The following is a 22665-nucleotide window of genomic DNA, read 5'->3' as shown; positions in this document are numbered from 1 at the left end:
GTGACAGATACTTTGTCTTTTCTATCCCGTAAATCAATTTCGAACGCCGTTGATACCTGATGTACTAACGCCACAACGACATCCGGGTCTGACTCTGTTTGCTGTGTGGTGCGGCATTCGAGGAAGCAGCAAATGAAAGGCGCCGCGCGGACGCCTGGATCGGACGGCCGGCGGGGTCAGCTTCGTATATGCATGAATCGACTGGTGACGTAATGACCTGTCGTCACTCTACATCGCGCGCCCATTGTCGAACACAACCAACATTTCATCGAATGCATTCAAAGTTCACCGGCGTTCTATAATTCGCTTAAAGGAAATTAAAGGCGCAGTATCTGTCACTCGCGTAGTCCCGCTATCCTCACGGTAGACAAGGGGAATTATTATGAACGCGTCACGATTCTGGGCGTGTCGCAGTTGGTAAAGCGCTCGGCTGGGGATCCAAGGGATGGAGGCTTGATTTCCGGTGGAGACAGGTTTATTTATTTATTTTTAACTATCTCCCTCGATAGTATGACATCTTCTGCCGATAGCTTCTGCCGACAGCTTGTGATGACAACGATGAGGCATTAAAGGTTTTCACCTTAATAAGTAGGAAATCAGCATTCCTCGTAGAAACACCGAAACACGAAAGGGCAACAATAAGGCCAAAGGCAAGCGCGAAACAAAGCCGGGGAGAGCCTTGTTTAGTGATGGCAGAGAAACAAAGAACGTTAATGAATGTCCTGGGTTCAAATTCCTAATTACATAGGCTGAGGCCAGAATGCGGAGCCCCGCATAAAACTGGCGTGTACCACCAAGAACGGCTATAGCGTTGTGGGCTGTGCAGCGTGTGGAACGGCCCTGTTGCCCCAGGACTAAGCGAGGTGTTGGGAGTGAGTTTGCGGGGAACGATGACAGCAGGGCGACACGCTTGCATTGTGTACGCGCGTTGCCTGCACAGCGAACACTTAATTTTCTGGTCGCGAGAGTGGTCTGAAGTGTATGGCGGTTGTGAATGTCCCAGGGAAGGAAAAAATAGCTCTTGGTTTTCTGATTGTTGGAAATTCGCGGCGTCTCTATTTTAGCTTCAATATAGAGGCGTCACTATTCTTGTTTTTGTTTCAATGATCGACTGCTGCAGGCACCCGACACCATCTTGAGCTGCTAATCTATAACCCGCGGCGGGTAACCGGGAGCATCATGTAATCTTTGATATACCGGCGGCTGTCCCAGCTAAATCTAACCAATCCTTTTAAAAAAATACTGTCGGTCCCTGCCTCCAAGCCTAGCGAAATAAACTGAGAGCTGTTCAGAGGCACTACTATGACTGGGGTCCAAGTCGACGTTCACGCGGCTGCAACACAGGAACCAAGCGGGTTCGGCGAGCGGCAGCCATCGAAGACGCCCAGTACGCAGCGACGACTATGGTTCATCGCCACCACGGGCTTCCGGTAACCACCTTGCCGGGTCGAAAGGGTGGGGAGCGACCCATTCATGTATAATTGCCCGTCTCTTTCGCGAGGGTGACAGCAAGGAAGTTTTCCCAATTGCTGGCGACAGCAAAGGCTCGCAGCTTTTCGCAAACGGAACTGCAGTCACATTCTGAGAATAAAGTACCGTGGGGAAGCGACCTTTACCAAGGGCGGACTTCTGGACACCCCGGATTGTGCAAATATGGTGCTGCATTTCCACCGCCCGCGCAAGATCGTCATCGCCAGCAAGGAAGTTCACACTGGCCGCATGGAGGTGTGCGAGAAGGCTCAATACCACCTCCGGCCTTGGGAGGAACTTCGAATGTTTGACAGTGTTTTGCTGATTGGACTGGCCGACATGAACGGAGAGCAAGTAAGAGGGGGAGTTGCATTGACCATCAGCTCTGTTCTCTTCGCTTGACCTGTACAAACTTCACCATGTAGAAAGTGTGCATCAATTTCTTTTTGTATTCGCCTCTCCTCCTTGGCTGCTCGATGCGATGATGTAGCGTCTACTCCTGGCAAGTCTGCGGTGAAGCTTATGCCCCCGAACCCCGATCACATCAGCATGTAGCGTAGTCTGTAGTAATATTTTCAATCTTCATATTTCTTATTTTGTAAAGACTACGTAGTTCACTGTTTTTACTCTCTGCTGGAAGGAATGAGTGTCAAAACAAACGCTCTAGGTCGTCCTGAAACATAGCTGACTGAAGCGCCGTATGAAGCTGCCGTTTATGCTAAGTAGCTTTTAATGCGAAATAACTCATACGCTGAAGTACTGCTGAAAGGTTTACGAGTTGGTGATTCATGATCAAGCTAGGCCCCATCGTGAGTGGAAGAGGAACACACAGAAGAGGTACGCGGGTCAATCACTGGTTCCATCCGGCGATTGTCCCGTGTACTTCTTCCGTGTTCGTCTTCCACTTACGCTGATCCTAGATTAATCAACTCAGACGCCCACCCCCACATATCAAAAGAGTCGTCCGGTCTTGGTTCCTTGTGCCGTTGCTATGATTAGCTGAGCTGCTTTCTGTGGTCACAACCACGTGGCCTCGCGCGGGTAATTCAAACTCAATACGGTCGGCTCCAACGCGCCTGTCTCCTCGGCTGGTCTTCCAAATCGCCAGCCAGCAGAGTGAGCGATGGAGTGTGTGCCGCTATGGGAAAGGGCTTGCTTATAGCATCAGTAATCATTTCGTAAACGCTAGCCTGTGTGAGAGAGACCATTCAGGCCGTCCATGCTGGTGCTTAAACGTAACACGAGGTTTATTTAGTTGGCAATATCGGCAGGGTAGACATTGCTGTTTGACTGAAGGAGCCTGGAACATCCAGCCTGCACTTGGCGTGGTTAAACATTTTTGCGTATAATAAATGCACATAACGCTCGCCAAAAATAAATACAATAGAAATGCTACTTAATTCATTATCTAATAGCAAAAGTTGGAAAAGAACAGTCGTAGAATTCATGCGCTAGTTATCAGCTCTTCCTCCTCTACATTAAGCATTGTATCAATCTCTCCTCATCATAATTCAGGCCCATTTACACTTCCGAGTCGCGACGGGTGTAACCGGCTGTCGCAAGCGACCGGGGAGCCGCTCAGCTCGACCTATGTTCACACTTGAAAAGGCGGCCCGTGGTTCGGTTTCCCGAATCGCTCTCGTTGGGAAGAAGACTTGTTGGTCTTGACATTTCACCAGCAGTTAATGTGAAGCCGCATGTAAAACTGACTTGCCTTCTCTTCGGCTGCATCGCTGATTGGCTACCGGTTTGCTACCAGCAGTGACAACGCTGGACAATCAAGCAGTGCTCGACAGGCCCGCGAAACACTTTGCTACAGTCACTTTTCGATCAAAATGGTCGCGCAGCCTCTGCGAGCCGCAAGTGTGAGCGGCCCTTTAGGGTAGGTAGCATATGTGCTTAGCTAATAGAGAAAAGCGCGCAACTTTGTGAACGCTATTGAAGAAAGACAATGCGCTTAGGGATTACGAAGGTCGGCATATAGTGCCTACCCTTGCGTTATTATTCGTACGTCGTTTCCTTCCGCGGTATCGTCTATCGATGAAAATGCTGACATAGACCTAAGCCTCGATAGCCTGATAATGAGACTATTGCAGGAGACGCTTAGAACATGATTTAAACTATTCCAAAGATGGCTCCTCGGCAACAAGTTGCAGTGGAAACGCCACATGCTCCCGGTAAATAAGTGCCTATAGGCCTGAGCGTCTCACCTGTCACGATGATCCTGCCCCCAGTAGCACTGAGGTGGCTCTGCCCGGTCAATACGTTGTGCAGCTGGCACCGGTACGAGCGGTGACTGTCGGCGCTCTCCACGTCGCGTACAATCAGCTCACCTGTCGGCAGCATCATGTACCTGCTCTCTGCACCTGCACGGGGAAAGGAAGAAAGAAGTGCAGAGAGGCTTAGTGGCTGGGACGGGACCACGATATTACAACGTGCCGTTGTAATTTATACAGCTGGAAGCCAGGTTCTGGCGTAAGTACATAAAGAACGTCCTTACCTTCAATGTATAGTGCGCGTAAAATTAGCAACAAATCAATCCATCAGTCAATCAATCAATTAAAAGCTATTTGAATGAGTGGCTCAACAGCTGCAGAAAGAAAAAGACTGGCTAAGTAAAAGTCTGCTTTAGCTTGTGTCTAAATTCCAGCGGTAGCTGACCGCTGTGGTCAGCTATTTTGTAGACATATAGTAGTGAGGCGTTTTTTTGTACACTATTTTGTACACATATATGGAGCTTGCATGAAGCGATGTATGCTGGGAAATCCGCCATGATGTTGTCGTTGACAGCAGACGACGCAGCATGGCCATTGGCACGACACTGCCACACAGTCTCGTCTACATGGCCGAGTAGTGCATACAGACGATGCTGGCGCTATCGAACAGGCCGACTGCTGGCTCCCTTCACGGTTCTAAAAAAAAAAAAAATACAAACATCTCCACGAGGGCGAGAAGGTAAAGGATTCATCTAGCGACGCCAACGTGAATGGCTCGCTCGGGCCAACACAAGCGAAGTCAACGTCAATCCGGGCAAATCAAACTACTCGCCAGAACTAAAAATCTTGAATGCCGGTGATGTCGACGGATGGTCACAAGTCCAGACGCATAGTACAGTCAGTCGTCTGCGCGTAGCTTGAACAGGTCCACGCCGCTCTGCCTTGCTTTGCTTCATAGCGCGCCCGATGTTTCGGGCACAGAGTCGACGCGTACGTTCCTCAGGAATCTGCCGACAATTTCCCTCACATAAGGGATGCGCACGAAAAGCTGTCTGTTTGCTCGGTGGACCGTCGAAAACGACAAGGCATTTTCTCAATTCAGCCTGGCTGCGCTGCCCGCCGTCTGCTGCAGCGACAACATCATGACAGGTTACCCAGCATGCATTGCTTCATGCAAGCTCCCTATAGTGTACACGTATAGTAGTGTGCGAAAATTAGTCCGCCGCTTTATCTCAAGAGCACAGTTTTATTTAGGAGTGAATTGGTGGTGGATGATGTGGGTTTCGCCTCCTTTCGCTAGCGTTTCCTACGTTTCCGTTGTTTCGAGCGCGATCTTAATAAATGAGAGCTTAATTGCAGGACAATGATTGGTCGGCTGTTTGTGTGACGTCACGACAGCGTATGCAGTGGCTGAGTTGCATGGGTTGCCAACTTGGCCAGAACATTGAGGATGGGAAGTGAGCACACCGGGACCGGCCCTGGCACCCTGGATCACGCATGCTACATTTAGGCCATGCAGCTACGTGTACATATTAGTACGTTCGTACGGCTTAGATAAAGCGGGGTTCTATATACCTATCTCACTCACGCCAATTTGGGCAGGTGGCAGCTGGTGATGTTGCTAGGCGTTTATTCGTGAGGTGGCGGCGACTGTGAGCTTAAAGTGTGAGCGGTGCCATAACATATGTAACAGGACAAATCACGAATGCTGAAATGTTGCGTTCTACACTGTCATGACACGTATAACTGCGCAATGCCGCATTACTCAACAATTTGCTGGTACCGTATGCTAAGTTGTGAGTTATTTAGAGAAATTACGTATATTCATGACGCATATTCATGACAATGCTTGAGCAGCTTTAGGTGTCGTTGCGAATCTTTTTTTTCTTTTTTTTTTTTTTACTGCGCACATTTTTATTTTAAGAACTATGAGATGTTTTGTAATGACATGTTTTATTCGGCCTGCACTGCTAGGTTGGCATATTTTATGATATGCAGATAAACGATTAGATAATTAATGAGCTGCGTTTAAAGGACGCTTTATTTTTCTAATGGAACATACTATACTGCAAAATTGCAAGCCGTGAACATCTAAGACAAGTATTCTTCTAAAATTATTTATTCGTTTCTTATTCGGCACTGTGACGTGAAATATCTAGCGTCGAAAATACCCTTCGGTAGGGTTGTTTTTGTTGTAGTGGTTATTGTATTTATATACAAAAGAAAGGAAAAGATGTTTGCCAGCCCCGGTATCTGCTATCTGATATCTGAAGCACCTTAACTGGGGCGGCGGAAATAGAGGTATAGCGAGGAAGGGGTAGAGGAAATCAAATAGGTGAGTGATAGAGAGAAAGGAAAGGGTAGGTAAAAATAAAAATAAATATATACACTATAGAATAATATATAGTAGTTTGCTTCAGGCCCCCCCCGCAAATGACTCAGGTCACTGAGCACTCGTCGCATCGGGCGGGCCTCTGCAATAGCTCTGCGTCCATGTAACTGTCTACGACGCCCGGGGTGCACAAAACAGTATACACCTCGGGCGTCGTAAACAGTTACATGGACAATGAGCTTATTCAAAAAGACTTCTTGACTTCGGGTAAGGTGGTTTTTCTCGTAAAAGGTGGGTCTGGTGTGGCCAACTGCATGCGATGCTGACTGAGGCTCCTGTACGACTCTAACTCGCGGCGGCATATCTCATCTACTCTGGGATTGCCCTGCTTTTTCTACTGGACGCTCCGAGATCAAACCCTACCGCCTGAACTACCGTTCCCTTCTAGAAACTGATGCTAACACACAGATGATATTTGCCAAGTATGGCTCGCTTAGTGGCCTGGTTAGAGCAATGTGTTTTGAGTGGCGACCTAAACAATGAAGATTCTGTCTACTCCCCTTTATCCCCATCCATGGCCATGAGCCTTCCCATTCAATAAAGGACATTCAATCAATCAGTTACATGGACGCAGAGCTATTGCGGAGGCCCGCCCGATGTATCGCTGATTTTGTTTTCACGCATTGCACAGTTATATAATGACGACGCTTGCTCTTTTAAGCATCAAGTAAAAAAGGTGCATAATCACATACGGCGTGTGCGTATGTGATTATGTAGGAGATGAAAGCTTTTGGCGGCACTGCAGTGCTGTTTTATAAACACGCAATGCACAAAACAGACTAAACGAAATTTCAGATACGTATTTTGAACGTTGCATATCTCAAGCTGCATATGCTGATTAAGAAAATGTGAAAATAGAATTTACCGTAGGAATTAACGGCCTTCAAAAGTTCAGAACAACATTGCCTTGAAAATGCGAGTGAAAATCGACCAAATAAATTTCCTCATTAATCTCGTCACTTAGAAGCATATAGCACCAGGCCAGTGGGAACGTTATCCCCGTTGGAAACACGTGGTCATCCGGTGGCACATGGAATCGAGCCCCTCATATGTCGCATTCGAGGTGGACGCTCAAACTAGAGGGTTACTGCTCTAAAAAAGAAGGTCAAGCGAAGCGCAGGGTGGGCGCGCGAATTTCTCATATGATTTGTAGGGAATGCCTATAATCAGCTTCTACATGGAACGTCACCGGTGTCGATGCTGACTACTGAAGAACTACAATACAACACGTGCCTAAGAGGAATTAAACGCAACGTTTGATCATTGTGGGATAGGCTCAATACTGCGCTGTACAAGATGGTGGAGGTGGGCGCGGCGGGATAGCTCCGGTAGCCAATGTCAGCCTATAAATACCTATGTATTTCAATGTGAATAACGGCTGTTCTGTGAACAGTGATTTCCAAATTAACACACAACTTTGTTTATAAGATTTTAGCTCAGGAGGGCTATCGTTTATATCTCCTTATGTTAGGAACCTGCCAGCTACGGGTTATGTTTGTTAGAATACATTCTAAATAATGGCGCTATCGCAATTCGCAAGATGTGGTTGTCTCTTGTAACGCTGCTCTCAGATGAAATTGGTGTATTTTGAGTGACTATATATATATATAAAAAAACACATTATTGCCAAATTTCAGTGCGTGTCTCAGCATAAGCGGCTTCCTTACCTACCACGACGGAGCCTCACATGTTTCCTCAGCTCAAGGAAGCATTGAGGGAAGTCATCTAATTTTTTAATCGTCTTTAGCCATCCTTAAGTAAAGAGGCATTCAGAGTGAAGAGGATCCGATTATATGCTTGTGGTGGCGAGAATTTGCGTCCTAAATTCAATATATGTTTGTCTAAATCTGTAAAGAAAGTACGCATCTATGATTTTAGGCTGTTTTCAAGGTGCGCTCCTACGTTCAAGCGGTTTACATTTTGCACAAATTATATCGATGCTTTGGAATGATTCGCGAGCAATCAATGTCAATTTGGTTAGATCTGAGCGGGTCGCTGATAAACTGCTGAAATCAATTAGGCTGAACCCTCGTGTCTATTGCCAACAGCGAGTAGCCGGCGCTTTGACGGATAAAAAGCAACAAAGCGACTTCGCAACAGGTGAGCTGCTTACGGTTGCCTCTGCATTCGCCTTCTTTTCGTTTTAGCTACATGAAGTGATTTTCCTTCTTGTGAAAAACTGCTATGTTTTAGACCGAGAGCTCTGCTCGATGCAAACGATCAAAACTGATCCTTTCTTTGCCATGATCGCGTCCTCTATATTCAATGTCAAACTAAGACAACCTGCCTGGTAACCAGTCATACATCCTGCTCTGCTAGGCTAAGTAGGTATGTGACTACATGAGTAATTTACAGCTTTAATACTTACACCTCGAAATTATCTACTCATAGAGGTAATTGTGATTAAACTTTAACGTTACACTAGATCAAGTTATACAGGGTGTTCAAAATTAGACTTTACTGATTATTTAAAAAAATGCAAAACACCGTACGCTCATGCCGTTTTCGTACATTGGCAATGCGGCCAAGCGGACACAAATTGGGAAGCCAATAAAATAATTACCTTTTTATTGGCTGAAGTTAGCGTGCATATTTATATTGAGAACTTGGAGGCAAATGCTATTTAGGGCTATTCCATTTTGTAGAACTTTATTAACGCACCTGGGTCCTGAGATGCGCGCGTCTAAAATTTCGTCCAAGCTCGTCTAATTACGCATGCGATACGGCGGCTCTCGGCGTGAAGCACCTCCCACGTGTGACGCAGCTGTTGCGTATGGCACTGCCTTGCAACAGTAGCGAGCGGCGATGCGGATCACTTTTTGTTCTCGGCCAGCGTTTCTTTCTAGGCCCGCGAAAGCGATGAATAGCAGTGCTAGCGGACTAAAGCGAGCGATAACTTTGTAACTTAGCAACTAGGATTGGTGCCGCCGTATAAACATGGATGAGATAACATGGGCCATGATATGCTGTTTTTATTCCCGTGAGCAGCGCTAGTGCAAGCCACATTGTCAGGCAGATGTGAAATGCCTTATCACGGTTAGAACTGATTCCGCATTCATGATCCACTTCGCCGATCGCTACACACTCCTGTAAGGCAGTGCCATACGCAACAGCTGCGTCACACGTGGGAGGTGCTTCACGTCGAGAGCCGCCGTACCGCATGCGTAATTAGACGAACTGGGACGAAATTGTAGACGCGCGCATCTCAGGACCCAGGTGCGTTAATAAAGTTCTACAAAATGGAATAGCCCTAAATAGCATTGTGTCGAAGTACCCGGGTTCGATCCCGACCGCGGCGGCCGCGTTTCGATGGAGGCGAAACGAAGAGGCGTCCGTGTGCTGTGCGATGTAAGCGCACGCTAAAGATCCCCAGGTGGTCGAAATTACTCCGTAGCCCTCCACTACGGCTCCTCTTTCTCTCTTTACACTTTCACTCTCACCTTCCTCTCTTCCCTTACGGCGCGGTTCAGACACTGCGCCTTTCCCTTCATCTGAACCAATTACTATTATTATTATTATTATTATTGTTATTATTATTATTATTATTATTATTATTATTATTATTATTATTATTATTATTATTATTATTATTATTATTATTATTATTATTATGCTATAGGATCAAGTCGTATATTGTTGGATAGCATATATAGTGTACCGTTGCGCTACACTAATATCAGGCCTAAATTAATTGCGGCTAAAAGGTTATATGGGAATAAAAATTTAACTGTATGCCATATCAAGCCATATACCCATTGGGCTTGATACATGGCAGGAACCATATATCAAGCCATTACCCAGTCACATATTGTTGAAAAGGTCTCGACGAATAGAATTCAAAATGAAATGCTCAACCATGCAAGCGCCAAGGGAGCTAAAGCCCGTCTAATTCGTTTTATCTGCGGTTGAGGCGCTGCCAGTTTTTCTTTGCTCTCTCCGTCGGCCCTTCTACGCAGACGCCCTTCAAGACAGCGCGTAAATCGTCATGCGCATGCTTTGAAGATCGGAAGCGGTGTTAGAACCGCTTCAAATTTTATTGAGAGTGGCATTGCAGCTGAGGCACCAAAGGCGACACAGTCTTTACGGTGGCCATCGCCATTAGGGCAGTAAATCGGGGCGAGCCAGCAGCAGATCAACAATGGGCGCAACTAGGTTGTATCCATCAGGGCTGGTGGATGTTTGCAGTGCAAGAAATGAGGCGGCTTAGGATAGTATAGGCAGGCAAAGCATGCTAAGCGAGCAGAGCGAGCAACTGGCGGGCGCAGAGTCGAGCAGTGGGAGCTCTAGAGTGAGGACACCTTGCGAGCATTCGATGATGGCTGAGTGGTCGGCCAGAACATATAAGTCCAGGATGAGGTTAGTGGCGCTGTAAGTCGCAAAGTTGAACAAAACCGGTATTCTATGACACGCGAGAGTGACGCAAGCGTTACATGGCGCATTCAGAACAGGCGTGTCGCCATCTGAGAGAAGCGCATGAAACGTTTCAGATGTGAGAAGATTTCGGAGGTGACGGCGAAGGGCAGCGCTCACTATATGTACGTGTGAACCGGTGTCAATGAGTTCGCGCGCCATTACAGGAACACCGTCGATCTGGCCCCCGGTAGGTTCGATACAGTGGAGAACAGATGACTTCTGACTCTGTTATTTAACGCAGTGTCACCTCTGACAGTCGCATGGGGTAGTTTTACAAAGTGGAACCGCCTTGAGAAGCCTAAAGGACTGTGAATGGCTTCCGGCGACGAAGAGAGCGGATATCGGCCAGGGTGGTATGGGCAGTGCTGGTCGTGGCTACCAGCGATGCTGCGACTTAGGATTTAAAAGGGGTGAAGGCGCGAGGCGGTGCTTTTACTACTAAAAGAACGGTAGTGCTGTTCTGTGACTCGTCGGGGCGAGCCAAGGTTGCAGCCCCGTCATGACAACCACTCTGGAGCTTTGTGGTGCGGAGAGTGGAACGCGCACCTCACTAAAAATGTAACCCGGTCAGTGGTGATGTAGATGCTAAGACGACCACTACACATTCCATAGAACACAGCTACCCCAGAGAGCAAAAGACAGAGTGAGAGCGTCAACCCCGCCAACTTCACTCTCGTATTTTCCTTTATCATGGCAATGTTTTGCAAAAGAAAAGCGGAAAATAATTTTTTCGCTGAATGGTATTTATGGCCGGAAGGAATTCTAGGGGAGCTGTATCTGTGCTTTGTAGAACAACGTCAAGGATTACTAGACGGAGCTTTTCTACGCGTGTTATTTTTTATCCAAACAATGAACGAGTGATCGCAACATTGTCCTCATCCCTACCTGCAATTTCGCGTTTTCTTGAGTCAATCGAATGGAAATGATTACCTGGAGCAGAGAGTTATACTTAAATTGATCAATTTCAAAACCGGGGCCCAAAGTTTGGAATAACAGATGGCCGCACGCTGCGAACTGAAAACATATATGTATCGGTTGTTTACGTTCGGAAGGTCGAAGTCCGCTGCTACAAATTGCGTCATCTTGTCCGAGTCGTCAACTCTAATAGATGTCCCTTACGAGCGCTGCTCGACCCAACGACATGTAATCTGCCTCAAAGTATGGCTCACGGAGCGCAGATGTCCGAAGGGCCTGTAGAACAATGCTAGGGCAAATGCAAATACCAAACACGGGACAGCAAATGTATGCAGGAAACGGAGAGAGCGTGTTCAAGCTGGTCGATAGAACATTCGTACTTTAAAAGACACTAGATATGCAATAGGCTACGTACTCCACCATATTTGCAGATATACCGGATTTCCTTCGACCATTCCGCTGTCACTAAACTAACGACGCTAACGGTTACTGTTTACTGCTCGTTCAAACGGATGTCTTCCTTAACCTTGTGTTGTAGTCATTAGCCTCAACCAGTAATGGTGGGGCGGTCCAAATCTCAGTGTTTAGCGTCTCTTTGCGTCTGAGGTAAGTGATTCAATATTTTACTTCTGGCTGCTTTATGTGGTGAATGGTCGTTGTCGTTATATAGAACGATGCGCTTAGATCACTTTCAGTCCTCTGTTGTTTACTTCCTTGAAATATTAGACTGCTCTAGAGATAATTGCTCTAGAAATCGAGTACGCTCTCATTAGCGTCCTGAGCATAGAAAATAGAACTTGCAGTGGAACTAAATATAAAGCTATGCATGCATATTAGTTGGCCAGCAGCAAGAACAAGATGATGTTGTTGCATACTCAGTACGTAACAGGGGTGTTTATTTTTATTCTATGCACTGCGAATCCCCAAGGTACGCCAATAACTGCTTCCTCTTTCTCACTCTTCAGCTTCTTTTTTGCCATCTCATGACGTCCCAAAGCATGGGACAATATCACACATTCATACAATAGTGATATAAGTGTGCTTCGGCCTTAACAGCAATCGCTGGAGGGAGAATTTATTTCGGCAATTGGGGATGGGGTAGCCCAAGTGTCGAGAGGGCAAGATCTTTTACTTGCCCTCTTTTTTTAACCACCTCCCAAGAGCATATTACTGCGACGCGTGCTGTAATTGTAAATAATTCCTTAACTTCTGCTCATATGCAATCAAATGAAAACAAAATGAGGAGCTTAATGTGAAGCATATTAAATGTGGAGTTAACTGAGTAGAAAGCAGACGAAAAAGCAACCACGTGCTGTCAGTTGGATCTGAGCCAATGATATCCGAATTTCACATCCGGTGCTCTACCGTTTAGGTAGCGTGGCGAAGGATTCACCTACCACTTTCTTTGGTATTTATGTTACCAATTCTTGGGAGTGCTCATCACAGAGTCACCAGCGCTACCCTCCTTCACAGCTCAGATAGGTTTTATGCGCACAAAAAGACGACACAAAAAGACAAGGGAGACAGGACGGAGCGCAACTTTCAACTGTTTTATTCCGGAAATGTACACGACATTTATACCAAAAAATTGGCACTGATGATTATGCAATGATATTTTTTTTGGTATAAATGTCGTGTACATTTCCGGAATAAAACAGTTGAAAGTTGCTCTCCGTCCTGTATCCCTTGTCTTTTTGTGTCGTCTTTTTGTGCGCATAAAACCTATATGGGTATGAACCAACTAGCCCCACAACGCATATTACTGGAATTCCTTCACAGCGGCGGACGTGGAACGCCCTGTGTTACCGCACGTGTCACGTAGAACTTCATGTGGAATAGAGGTGGTGAGCTCGGGTCCCACAGGTGGTATGTGGCTGTTTTTTCTTCTACTTTCTATTAAATTGTCCCCACATTTATTTAATACTCCACACTCATTACAAACAAAAACATCCCTACGCTTGACTTCGGGTTAGTGGCTGTTGGCTATACTTAAGCTTCTGCTAATCATTTGCTTTGAAAATTTTATAAGATTGGTGCGAATACTAGGCGCCCTTTAGCTGTCGAGCCCATAAATATTCTTTGCCTTTACAAACCCACAGATAATGTCAAAAACATTTGCAGTTTAGTTTGCTGATTCGCTCTCGCAGCGGACTGGTTGCAATTCTTGCTTATTGCACTGTTTGTTCTTTTTGTTGTATTAGTGCAAGTGAGAAAAGCTTGCAAACTGTTCGATATGGCCCCGTGAAAAGGAGTGCTAGCGATATCGGTACCGCACTCCAACTGCGCTGCGCCGCCGATCTACTTTGATCTGTCCAATGCTACGCTATACAGAGCTATGCCATAAAATCATACCATACCATACCATACCATACCATACCATACCATACCATACCATACCATACCATACCATACCATACCATACCATACCATACCATACCATACCATACCATACCATACCATACCATACCATACCATACCATAACCCCACTGGGGTGGCGCAGTGGTTACGGCGCTCGACTATTGTTCCCAAGGATGCGGGATCGAATCCCGGCCTCAGCGGCCGCTTTTCGATGGAGGCGAAAAGCACGGCGCCCGTGTGCTGTGCGATGTCAGTGCAGGTTAAAGAACCCCAGGTGGTCGAAATTTCCGGAGTCCTCCACTACGGCGTCTCTCACAGCCTTAGTTGCTTTGGGATGTTAAACCCCACAAACCAAACCATATACCATACCATACCATACCATACCATACCATACCATACCATACCATACCATACCATACCATACCATACCATACCATACCATACCACACCACACCATACCATACGATAGCACGTGAGTGATTACACCCTTAATAAAAATCTACTCCACCTTGGGGGATTCCCCTAAATATTCGAGCAATGCAGTTCCCACTTCGAATTATGGATAAATTCGCTCTCGCCCTACCATCTGATCTGCTGATCGTCCTGGTTAGCTCAGTTGGTAGAATGACTGCTCCGGAAAGGCGGTGGTCTCGGTTCCGATCCCCGGGCCAGGACGAATTTTTCTTTATAAGTTTTTAAGTAAGCTGTATAGCTTTCCTTTGTAACCGCAAGGCTAAGCTTCGGTGGATGTCAGGGAGTAGTTACTCCTTTATTACTATACCATACCTGTGGCATACCATACATTCTGCATCATACCATACCATGCAGTACTATGCCCTACCTGTACCGTCAGTGCCATACCATGCACTACCACACGATACCATCACATACCTAGCTATCATGTCATTGCTTCATACCTTACAGTAGTAGACCATACCATATCATATACAATACCATTGTTTCATACCGTACCACACTAGACCATACCATACCATACCATACCATACCATACCATACCATACCATACCATACCATACCATACCATACCATACCATACCATACCATACCGTACCACACCACACCACACCACACCATACCATACCATACCATACCATACCATACCATACCATACCATACCATACCATACCATACCATACCATACCATACCATACCATACCATACCATACCATACCATACCATACTGTATTGTATAATGCCATAACATATTATAAGAGACATTTCTTGTAGCTTATGATCCTTCGGAAACGCGTTTGGTCCTTCTAGGCAGCTATAGACAGGTGTTGCTGGTGCTTGAATGGAAGCCGTTTCTTCAAATCCAGGTGATACGGTGGAGGTCTAGAGCAGTAAAAGGACCATACTACAAATTTCTCAAGGAAGCTTTGAGTGGCATAAGCAAAAGTTCTGATGATGTCATTAGTGAGAGTTTTTTGTCGCTAAAGGAAAGGCATTCGAATATAGATAAATAAAAACAAAGCGCCGTAATTTAATGAAAAATTGCTACTGTGCATTAAATAAGAGTTTACGAAGTTAATGGCACCATTATAAGGGCTGTACTCGCACACAAACACTATAAAGGACGAACCCCTGGCGCATCATTACACTGGTTTGAGGTCATGCCGCCCAACACTAGGCTCCATTGCCCACCCAGATATTTCAGCACAAGCAAGAAGGCCCTTTGGCCTTTGAGGGTCTCAGATGTCCACATCTTTATTTTATTCGGGGAAAGTGTGTTGGTTTTACTTTTTTAAACCTTGAAAGCAGATTGAAAAGGAAGGCGGAACCACGGTAATGAGGATGGCAGTTTTCTTGAGAGCCGGAGCACTCCGTACTATGTTTCTCGGCGGCGCGTTCATCGTGCACTATGGGTGGTGCTTTCTTTTTCTGCCCAAATTTGTCCCGCTGAAGGTCTCAAACTTACATGTGCAATATACGAAAAAAAGTGAGTTGAAAATGTTAAAATGACGCTCGTTGTATGAGTAGCGTTCACATAACTAATTAATGGGGTAAAGTATTTCAGACAGTTTACTTTTTATTGGTACTGTCGTTGCAATGTAGCTTTTTTAAAAACAAAAAGTGATATTATTATTTTTGTGTAGCAAGGCATCTTGTAATGGTACCTTGCGTAAAGAAGCGCAATAGGCAAGACGCCTTTGCCGGATACTGAGCTGGCGGTATACCAGAGAACAGCAAAGAGCACCGCAGCGCAGATGGGGCACTGAGGCTGTTTGAAAATTTATTCGGTATTGAAAATTTCATGTTCCTGATTTTTTACTAGTTTGATTTGCTATGTTATGTTGCTGCCGGCTGCTCCTTCACTGCCTTCACCACTCTTGTATTTTACATAACTTCATTTTGCAAGATTTTTTGGCAATTATTGTCTGCTTCTCGTTCGGTGCGTTACGTGACATTTGCTATTTTATGTAGTTGTAACTGACTTCACTGTCACACAAGGCAATGGATGCAACACCGTATTGAGCACTACAAATATAAACTAATAATTTGACGGATTATGATGGTTATAGCTTACGCCCTTTATCATCTGCCCGATTGATACTGTGGATAAAGAAAAAATCGCAGGAATAAAAACGAACGAGACGTTGCAATAGAAGTAATCCTTTAAATGCGCCACAGGTCAATTAGTAAGGAGGTAATCGATCGCGTTGTTCAAATTCTTATGATGGCGTAAAAGAGAACACGCTCATTGCAAGTCATAAAAACGACGGCACTAGAGCACGTACCATTGATTACTAAGTGGGCATCATGTGCAGGCTGTTTCACATTTCTAGGGAAAATGAGAGCGCGTGACCGTCACGTTCTGCGAAGCGCTGCCACAAAAAGCCGGGGAGGATTAGTGGAAAAGCGTATGCGCAGTAAGACTATACATATGCATTTTTTAATTCGCTTCGCTCCTATTAAACGCAATAACGGCCGCAATATGTACATGTATAATAAAAAAAACAACAGCGCGCAAAACGAGATGGGATGTGATACGCTTCGTTATATTGGCATTTGCACAAAGAAGTGCAGATGAGGAAGACATCGAGCAGCAACTGCGAATCTCATAAGATTCACAAGCAGACAAAGAGAGGTACACTGTATCTCGACTCGCATGTGGTGGGCAACCAGCATGGAAGAAAAGTTTACAGCAAAACGGCCGCTAGGGGACAAAGCACAAATTGGGAAGACGAATTCGACATCCAGCTCACGCATCTAGCAAGTCACTGCGCCAGAAGTAAGAGTGCAGCCCCTGCTTCAAGAGCCCGTTAATGCTGTTCAGAGATTTGTGTAGCCGTACCTTGCCAAATGTTATGCAGGCAGAGACAGGTGCCCAGGTGCGCTAACTTTTAGCTCGGGTATTGGGAGCACGCAAAATACAGGGAAGTAAAGGCGTTAAATGCAAGTGCTGCCTGATTCTGCCGCCGTCCCTTCCCTTCGGTTGTTCTATGCAGCTGTGTAAATACCAGTCCATGTTTCGACATCAGTGCAGTAATATGCTTTGCTCGCATGAAGCAAATATAAGGGATAGCTCGGTGAACGTGCCTAGTTTACATGGGAAAGAAGCAGCTATAATATAATAATGTTAGTTGTGTCTTGTTCTGCCTCTGCAACTCATGATAATCTGCAAAACAGTGAAGGACCGACATATGCACTAACCAGACAGCACACACAGAAACGCTGTATTGATGAAAGCTCGAAAGAGCAGCGAGAAAATTATTTAAAGGTGCAACCATTAGCTTTCCTGAAATGCGCGAGACTCTTTCTTCCTCTTCCCATTTTGCGTCTTTGTAAAATGCGAGGCTTTGTCCATGTTGAAAACATTTTTACATTGAATAGACAAGGAGGTAAGGCGCATGGTACGCCGCGCCGATAACCAAAGTATCTCAGTAATGGGCGAAAAAATAACGGGAAACATTGTTGCGGTTCTGAGACAAAGCCGCAGCCTGAAATGGAACGCGGAAACGAAGCAGCCGGAAGTTTCCTTCTGATTGCAAACCGGAAGAACTACACGGGGGGAACTGAACACGTCTGCTGATAACACAGAAACTACACGGCTTAAACATGGGGGGAAAGTGAAAACGGCTTTGTTGATATCGCACCATTGCCGGCGGCAACCTATTGCTTCGTGCGGAAGTACTTAAGCGGTAATGTTCTGCCTATAATGAAAAAACAAAAACAAAACAAGGCTGTGATATGCAAATTCAAAGCATGTTGGATGTTGGAGCCAAAGTATCAGCCTAAAGAGCGCATTGTCTCATCTAGTTCATTTTCGCAGAAACGAGTGAAGGCGAGTGTTGGCTTTTAACTGGAGTACCGAATGAAGCTCCAACTGAAAAGCGAATGCTACTATCTCCCAGCCTTTATGAAATGCAACCCAACCAATGGGGGCAAAGCAGAAAAAAAAAGCGCTGTATTAAGCCGAATGGAACCGACGCAATATTGTTGGCGGCAATCCGCAGATGTAAGTAATCGAATTATTATGTTAGATGATCAATGCATGCGCTCATGCGCATGAAAACATTAGATGTTGCGCACGTAACTCAAGTAACGGAAATGACTCAAGTACGTGACGCTAAGAAAAACATGGGAGATTTTTTGCTGTTGACTAAATTAGTAAATACGCGAACGGCTTTTATATAAAAAGCAGAAAAACAGAACGGACTGACGATGGAAACCTAACCCACGATCCCCGAATATCGCTTCTGGTGCCCTACGCAACTTACCTACAGCGACGGCTGTTCGGCCTTCTACACTTTTTGGTATTAGTGTTGCTTGTAAGCTTGTAATCAAAAGGTTTACGGCAGTGTTGAAGTCAGAGGCATTAAAGGAAGGTTCTCACAGAGCTCACCCTCTCCCTCTCGGCCATTCTACGTATTCTCGTTGAATGGTACGTTTTCACAATTGGCGTTGTACGTCCGCCGCTATGGATGAGGATGGAACTGGGCGAATTCTCAAATTAATGATAGCAATCCTAATACCCCCTCCCCTAAAAAAAACAATAAAAAAAAAAAAAACGAAGATACAAGACTAAGCAGCTATTCCTGTACAGGAGTTGGCAACAGCTCCGGAAGCGATATTTGGAGGTCATGGGATCGAACCCCATCAGCGCGTGTTTTTTTTTTTATTCCATCCATTTTAGGTTAATTATTCTAAAACTAGAAAATATTACACTAGTAACTCCTGGGAACAGTAATAAAAAGATCAAACATCGACTATGCTTTCTCTGGCCTCGCATGCTTTTGACTTCTTTCATTTATGTATCAAATCGAGCCCCTTATCTTTCCTACATTTCTCCTCACATAGCGGAAATTGCTTTTGAAACAAAGCTGCTGTCAATCAAATTGCATTTCTTTCTCTTCTGCAATATCACCATTGAATGTTTTGGTTATTTTGACCTACCGGTGAAGATATATGTCGAGCTCACAGTGCCGTGACACGAACAAACCCGCTCGCCAGAATACAAAGACCGAGCAACCGGCTCGGCCGGATTGCTTAGAGCAGTTGCGCTTCCCGTGAACATTGTGGTTCCGACAATAATGGATGTGTTTTTCTGCAATAGCGTCCTTTCACGTATTGTTGTCACCGTGCACGATCGTCAAGCATCGAAGCAAAGCAGGAATGGTGCTTACAGCGTGAGCGGGTACCGACGCCCGCGGCCTCGTAGCTACAGCACCGCATTGAACGGCGGTTGCGTGGTGTACGTGGTTCAGTTAGAGTGGATTAGATGCAAGTTTTATTGGGAAAGAGCAGAAACCGCCAACCCCATTGACTTCCGAGGTTCAATTCCTAGAAAATGGCTTTCGATTTTATCTTGTCGAGAAGGGAAACAAGTGGTGATGCTCTTAGGCCTAATTCCGAACGCACAGTGGAGATTCATGATTATAGATTTGCACCAGGAAGCACAGACTACTCCTCAAAGTGTTATTTCGTTCTGGCCGCTGCGTTATTCTTTCCCTTGTTAACTTTTTGTCTGGTACGTTGCGTGATGCACCCGCTTATGGGAGCCGCGCTGCGCCGGTGAGAGCGCAGTGTATTGTGCTGTCGCATTGGAAGTGTTTTTGCACCACTTCGCCACATTCGCAATCTGATGTGGCTGCTCAGAATAAGCTGGTATCATAAGAAGTCATGCCCTTCAAGCATAACCAAAGAAAATGCACTCTCTTTAGATACGCAAATAATCAACAATACTGGCAGTATTAAACAGGCATCACTCTTCAGATTGGCTTACGACTTGATTAAAACGTCTTGTACGTATGCTACAGAAGGCTTCAGCATAACGTGTACCTTTATCAGTACCGTATACCGCGACCATTAGCCGCCAGTGTGCGTGAGCAGATGTCTCCAAAGGAGGAGGTCTGCTCCCAGCTAAACTGTTCTTGGTCAATCGGGGTCATCTGCGAAGGTGTCCCGACTTATAGAGGCCGACGGTCGCTGTATGTGTTAGTGATGTTGTGCTCACACTTTCTGATATGCATTGGCTCAAAGCACACACTGAAATTTTAGGCCACTCTAGCTGAAATGATCAGCTTCAAATAAGAAAAAAATTAGGGAAAATCAATTGGATAGTTGTGAGGAAAATGCAATAGTAGTTTTCGTTTACTAGCCAATTGATTCCAATTCTTATTTTAAGTATGAATGCCTATTAGTTTCCACCAACCACTCCATCCTAATTTCGTTTTTATTCGTTATTTTCTGTTCGTATATATAACGCATTCTTTGTAAATGTTTCCTGAGTCAACATCAGTTATTTTCGTTTTCGCTGACCTACTCGTAATCTGGCTTCTAGGAATATTTTCCTTCCTCGATTGCCACCTGCCAGTAATAGCCGGTGGCACAAGAGCATGAGGGTGGGGGGTCAGTGAATTGCCCTAAGCGTCACCTGTCACGGTTGGCAGCTGGAGGCTCCACAGTGATGGCGCTGACGCCAGATAGTTTATTGGCTCCTAATGGCATCGCATAAAAGTGAGGTGAAATTCAGCATGGCCATAACTTCTCGAACAGTGAGAAAAGGAACACTTGAAACATATATAAAACTGGAGTTCAATTGATAGATTTAATGGTTCTCGTCGCAGGTAAAAGTAAACACTGACGTAGAAAGAACATACTCCACTCATGCGGCAGAAGCTCTCTCACAACCAGGAGCGCCTCTGGGACTTGCAGGCTGTGGCTGCTTTTGCTCACGTGCTTTGGATCTCTGAAGGATGGTGGCTCTCTAGGCCCGACGGAAGTTTAAACCAAGAAACTCTAGAACTGTAGAAGTGCCCACTACGTAGCCCCTGGGAACGAACGGAGTAGCCAGTGAACATTGAAGGTATACTGTTCCCACAAAATAACCATGTTGCGGGAAATATCTCGAACTACCATGGTGTCACACATCTGCCCGCAATTTAGCGCTAGACCAGGTCAAGTGATCTTGTGACGTCATCATACTATCTTATGAAAGAGCACTGAACAAGGGTAGAGGAGGGTTGGGGTAGCCTCAGTTCGCGAGTCGTGCCAACGTTCCGACAAGTGGACTTGTCTTCGTCTGGGCAGCGCGGTCATCGCTGATGATAGTGCCATCTTGTATCTATCGTTCTGCCCTGCATTCTTTTGAAATCAGGTAATTTCGTGGTCGAGATGGCAGGTGCTCTGTCAGGCGACAGTTACAATGGGAGAGCGCTGATCGTCGTTTGGCGGTTTTGTAGGTTTATGACGCCATCGACAGCGCCACAGTCTGAGCGAAAAAGCGCTACCAAGTGCTTTTAGAGAAAGAAATGCACCTTCGCTGAAAAGGAAAAGGTGGTCAAGCGCAATACAACCACTGACATTTAAATGGGTCGCCAGCCGGGCACGCGATTCCTACACCACTGAGGATAGCTGGTTGACGGGATTACTAGTTAACAACTAATTAAGGCTATTACATACCAAACCAACTATGCATATTGTCCATACGACAATGCTATCGCATCGCCTATTAAGGGTATCTAAGCCTCCTGTAACTCCTTTCCACACTTTCCTTACACGTAATGCAGGCATCATTACATGCGACAATGCGGAGCTTAGTGGCGTCAAGCGCGAACACAAGTAGGACGCCGCGATCTGCCTCCGGCGAACGTGCGAAGCACTCGATGAGTGCTGTCCCTCTTTCTGCGCCCTGTTCTCTGCAGCCCCGGAGACTGCTTTCAAGACTCGCAGATCTCGGAGGCCCTCTTGCGTTTGTAAAAATAGTGTGTAACGAGTGCTAACGAGCGACGCCAGGACATGCTTGCTAATTTTTGCGATTATGGTAGCGTAGGTTAATCAGGCACCACACCGCAAGGTTATGCTTGCCGCTTTCTATATATGTACACAATTTTACGATCCACATATTATTGTGCAATATCCGTGCACGTTCAACAACTCAAGGTGGTCGAAATTTCCGGAGTCCTCCACTAGAGTATTTCTCATAGTCCGAGTCACTTTGGGCCGTTTAACCGCACAAACTAAACCAAACTATACATATAAAGCTTCCGCTACGCACGGCTCATCGGCATGCGTGAGTGTAGCGCGCATCGCAGTAGCGGCCTTGTTCAATATTTCTTTAAAATATGCGCACTTGAGATGCTTTGTCTCATTTTTCTTTTCGTAGAAGCTCGCTTGCGTCGTCGAGAGCAATGTCTGCACGCTGCGTCTGCTAGCGCACTCTCTACGACGGGATGCCACCACGCTGCACCATTGGTCTGCACGGCGGCACGGTGCCGCATACTCGTGTCGTACTCATCCCAGCCGAACGTATGGCACTGCACGAGTGGCTGCCAGCCAACAGTGTGGCAACGCACGAGCGCACAGAAAACTCCACAAATGCCGTCAGCAGAAGGTTTATTTTGTTTAACATTTATTATTTCATTTTATGAGCACGT

The 22665-nt window shown here is 45.8% G+C and overlaps 1 protein-coding gene across 1 annotated transcript in view; it reads right to left on the bottom strand.

Annotated features, from left to right (window-relative positions):
- Positions 1–22665, bottom strand: part of LOC146190320 (cell adhesion molecule Dscam1-like) — a 200139-nt gene that overhangs the window by 74779 nt on the left and 102695 nt on the right. Inside the window, exon 5 of the mRNA XM_084599770.1 lies at positions 3681–3836. Within this exon, the coding sequence (XP_084455896.1) occupies positions 3681–3836 (156 nt within the window). The remainder of the gene's footprint in view (positions 1–3680; positions 3837–22665) is intronic.

Source organism: Amblyomma maculatum, chromosome 4 (genome assembly GCF_055883805.1).
Source record: "Amblyomma maculatum isolate TAMU_Amacu chromosome 4, ASM5588380v1, whole genome shotgun sequence".
NCBI lineage: Eukaryota > Metazoa > Arthropoda > Arachnida > Ixodida > Ixodidae > Amblyomma > Amblyomma maculatum.
Note: the sequence above shows the minus strand (reverse complement) of the source record. Positions and strands in the feature narration are given on the sequence as shown.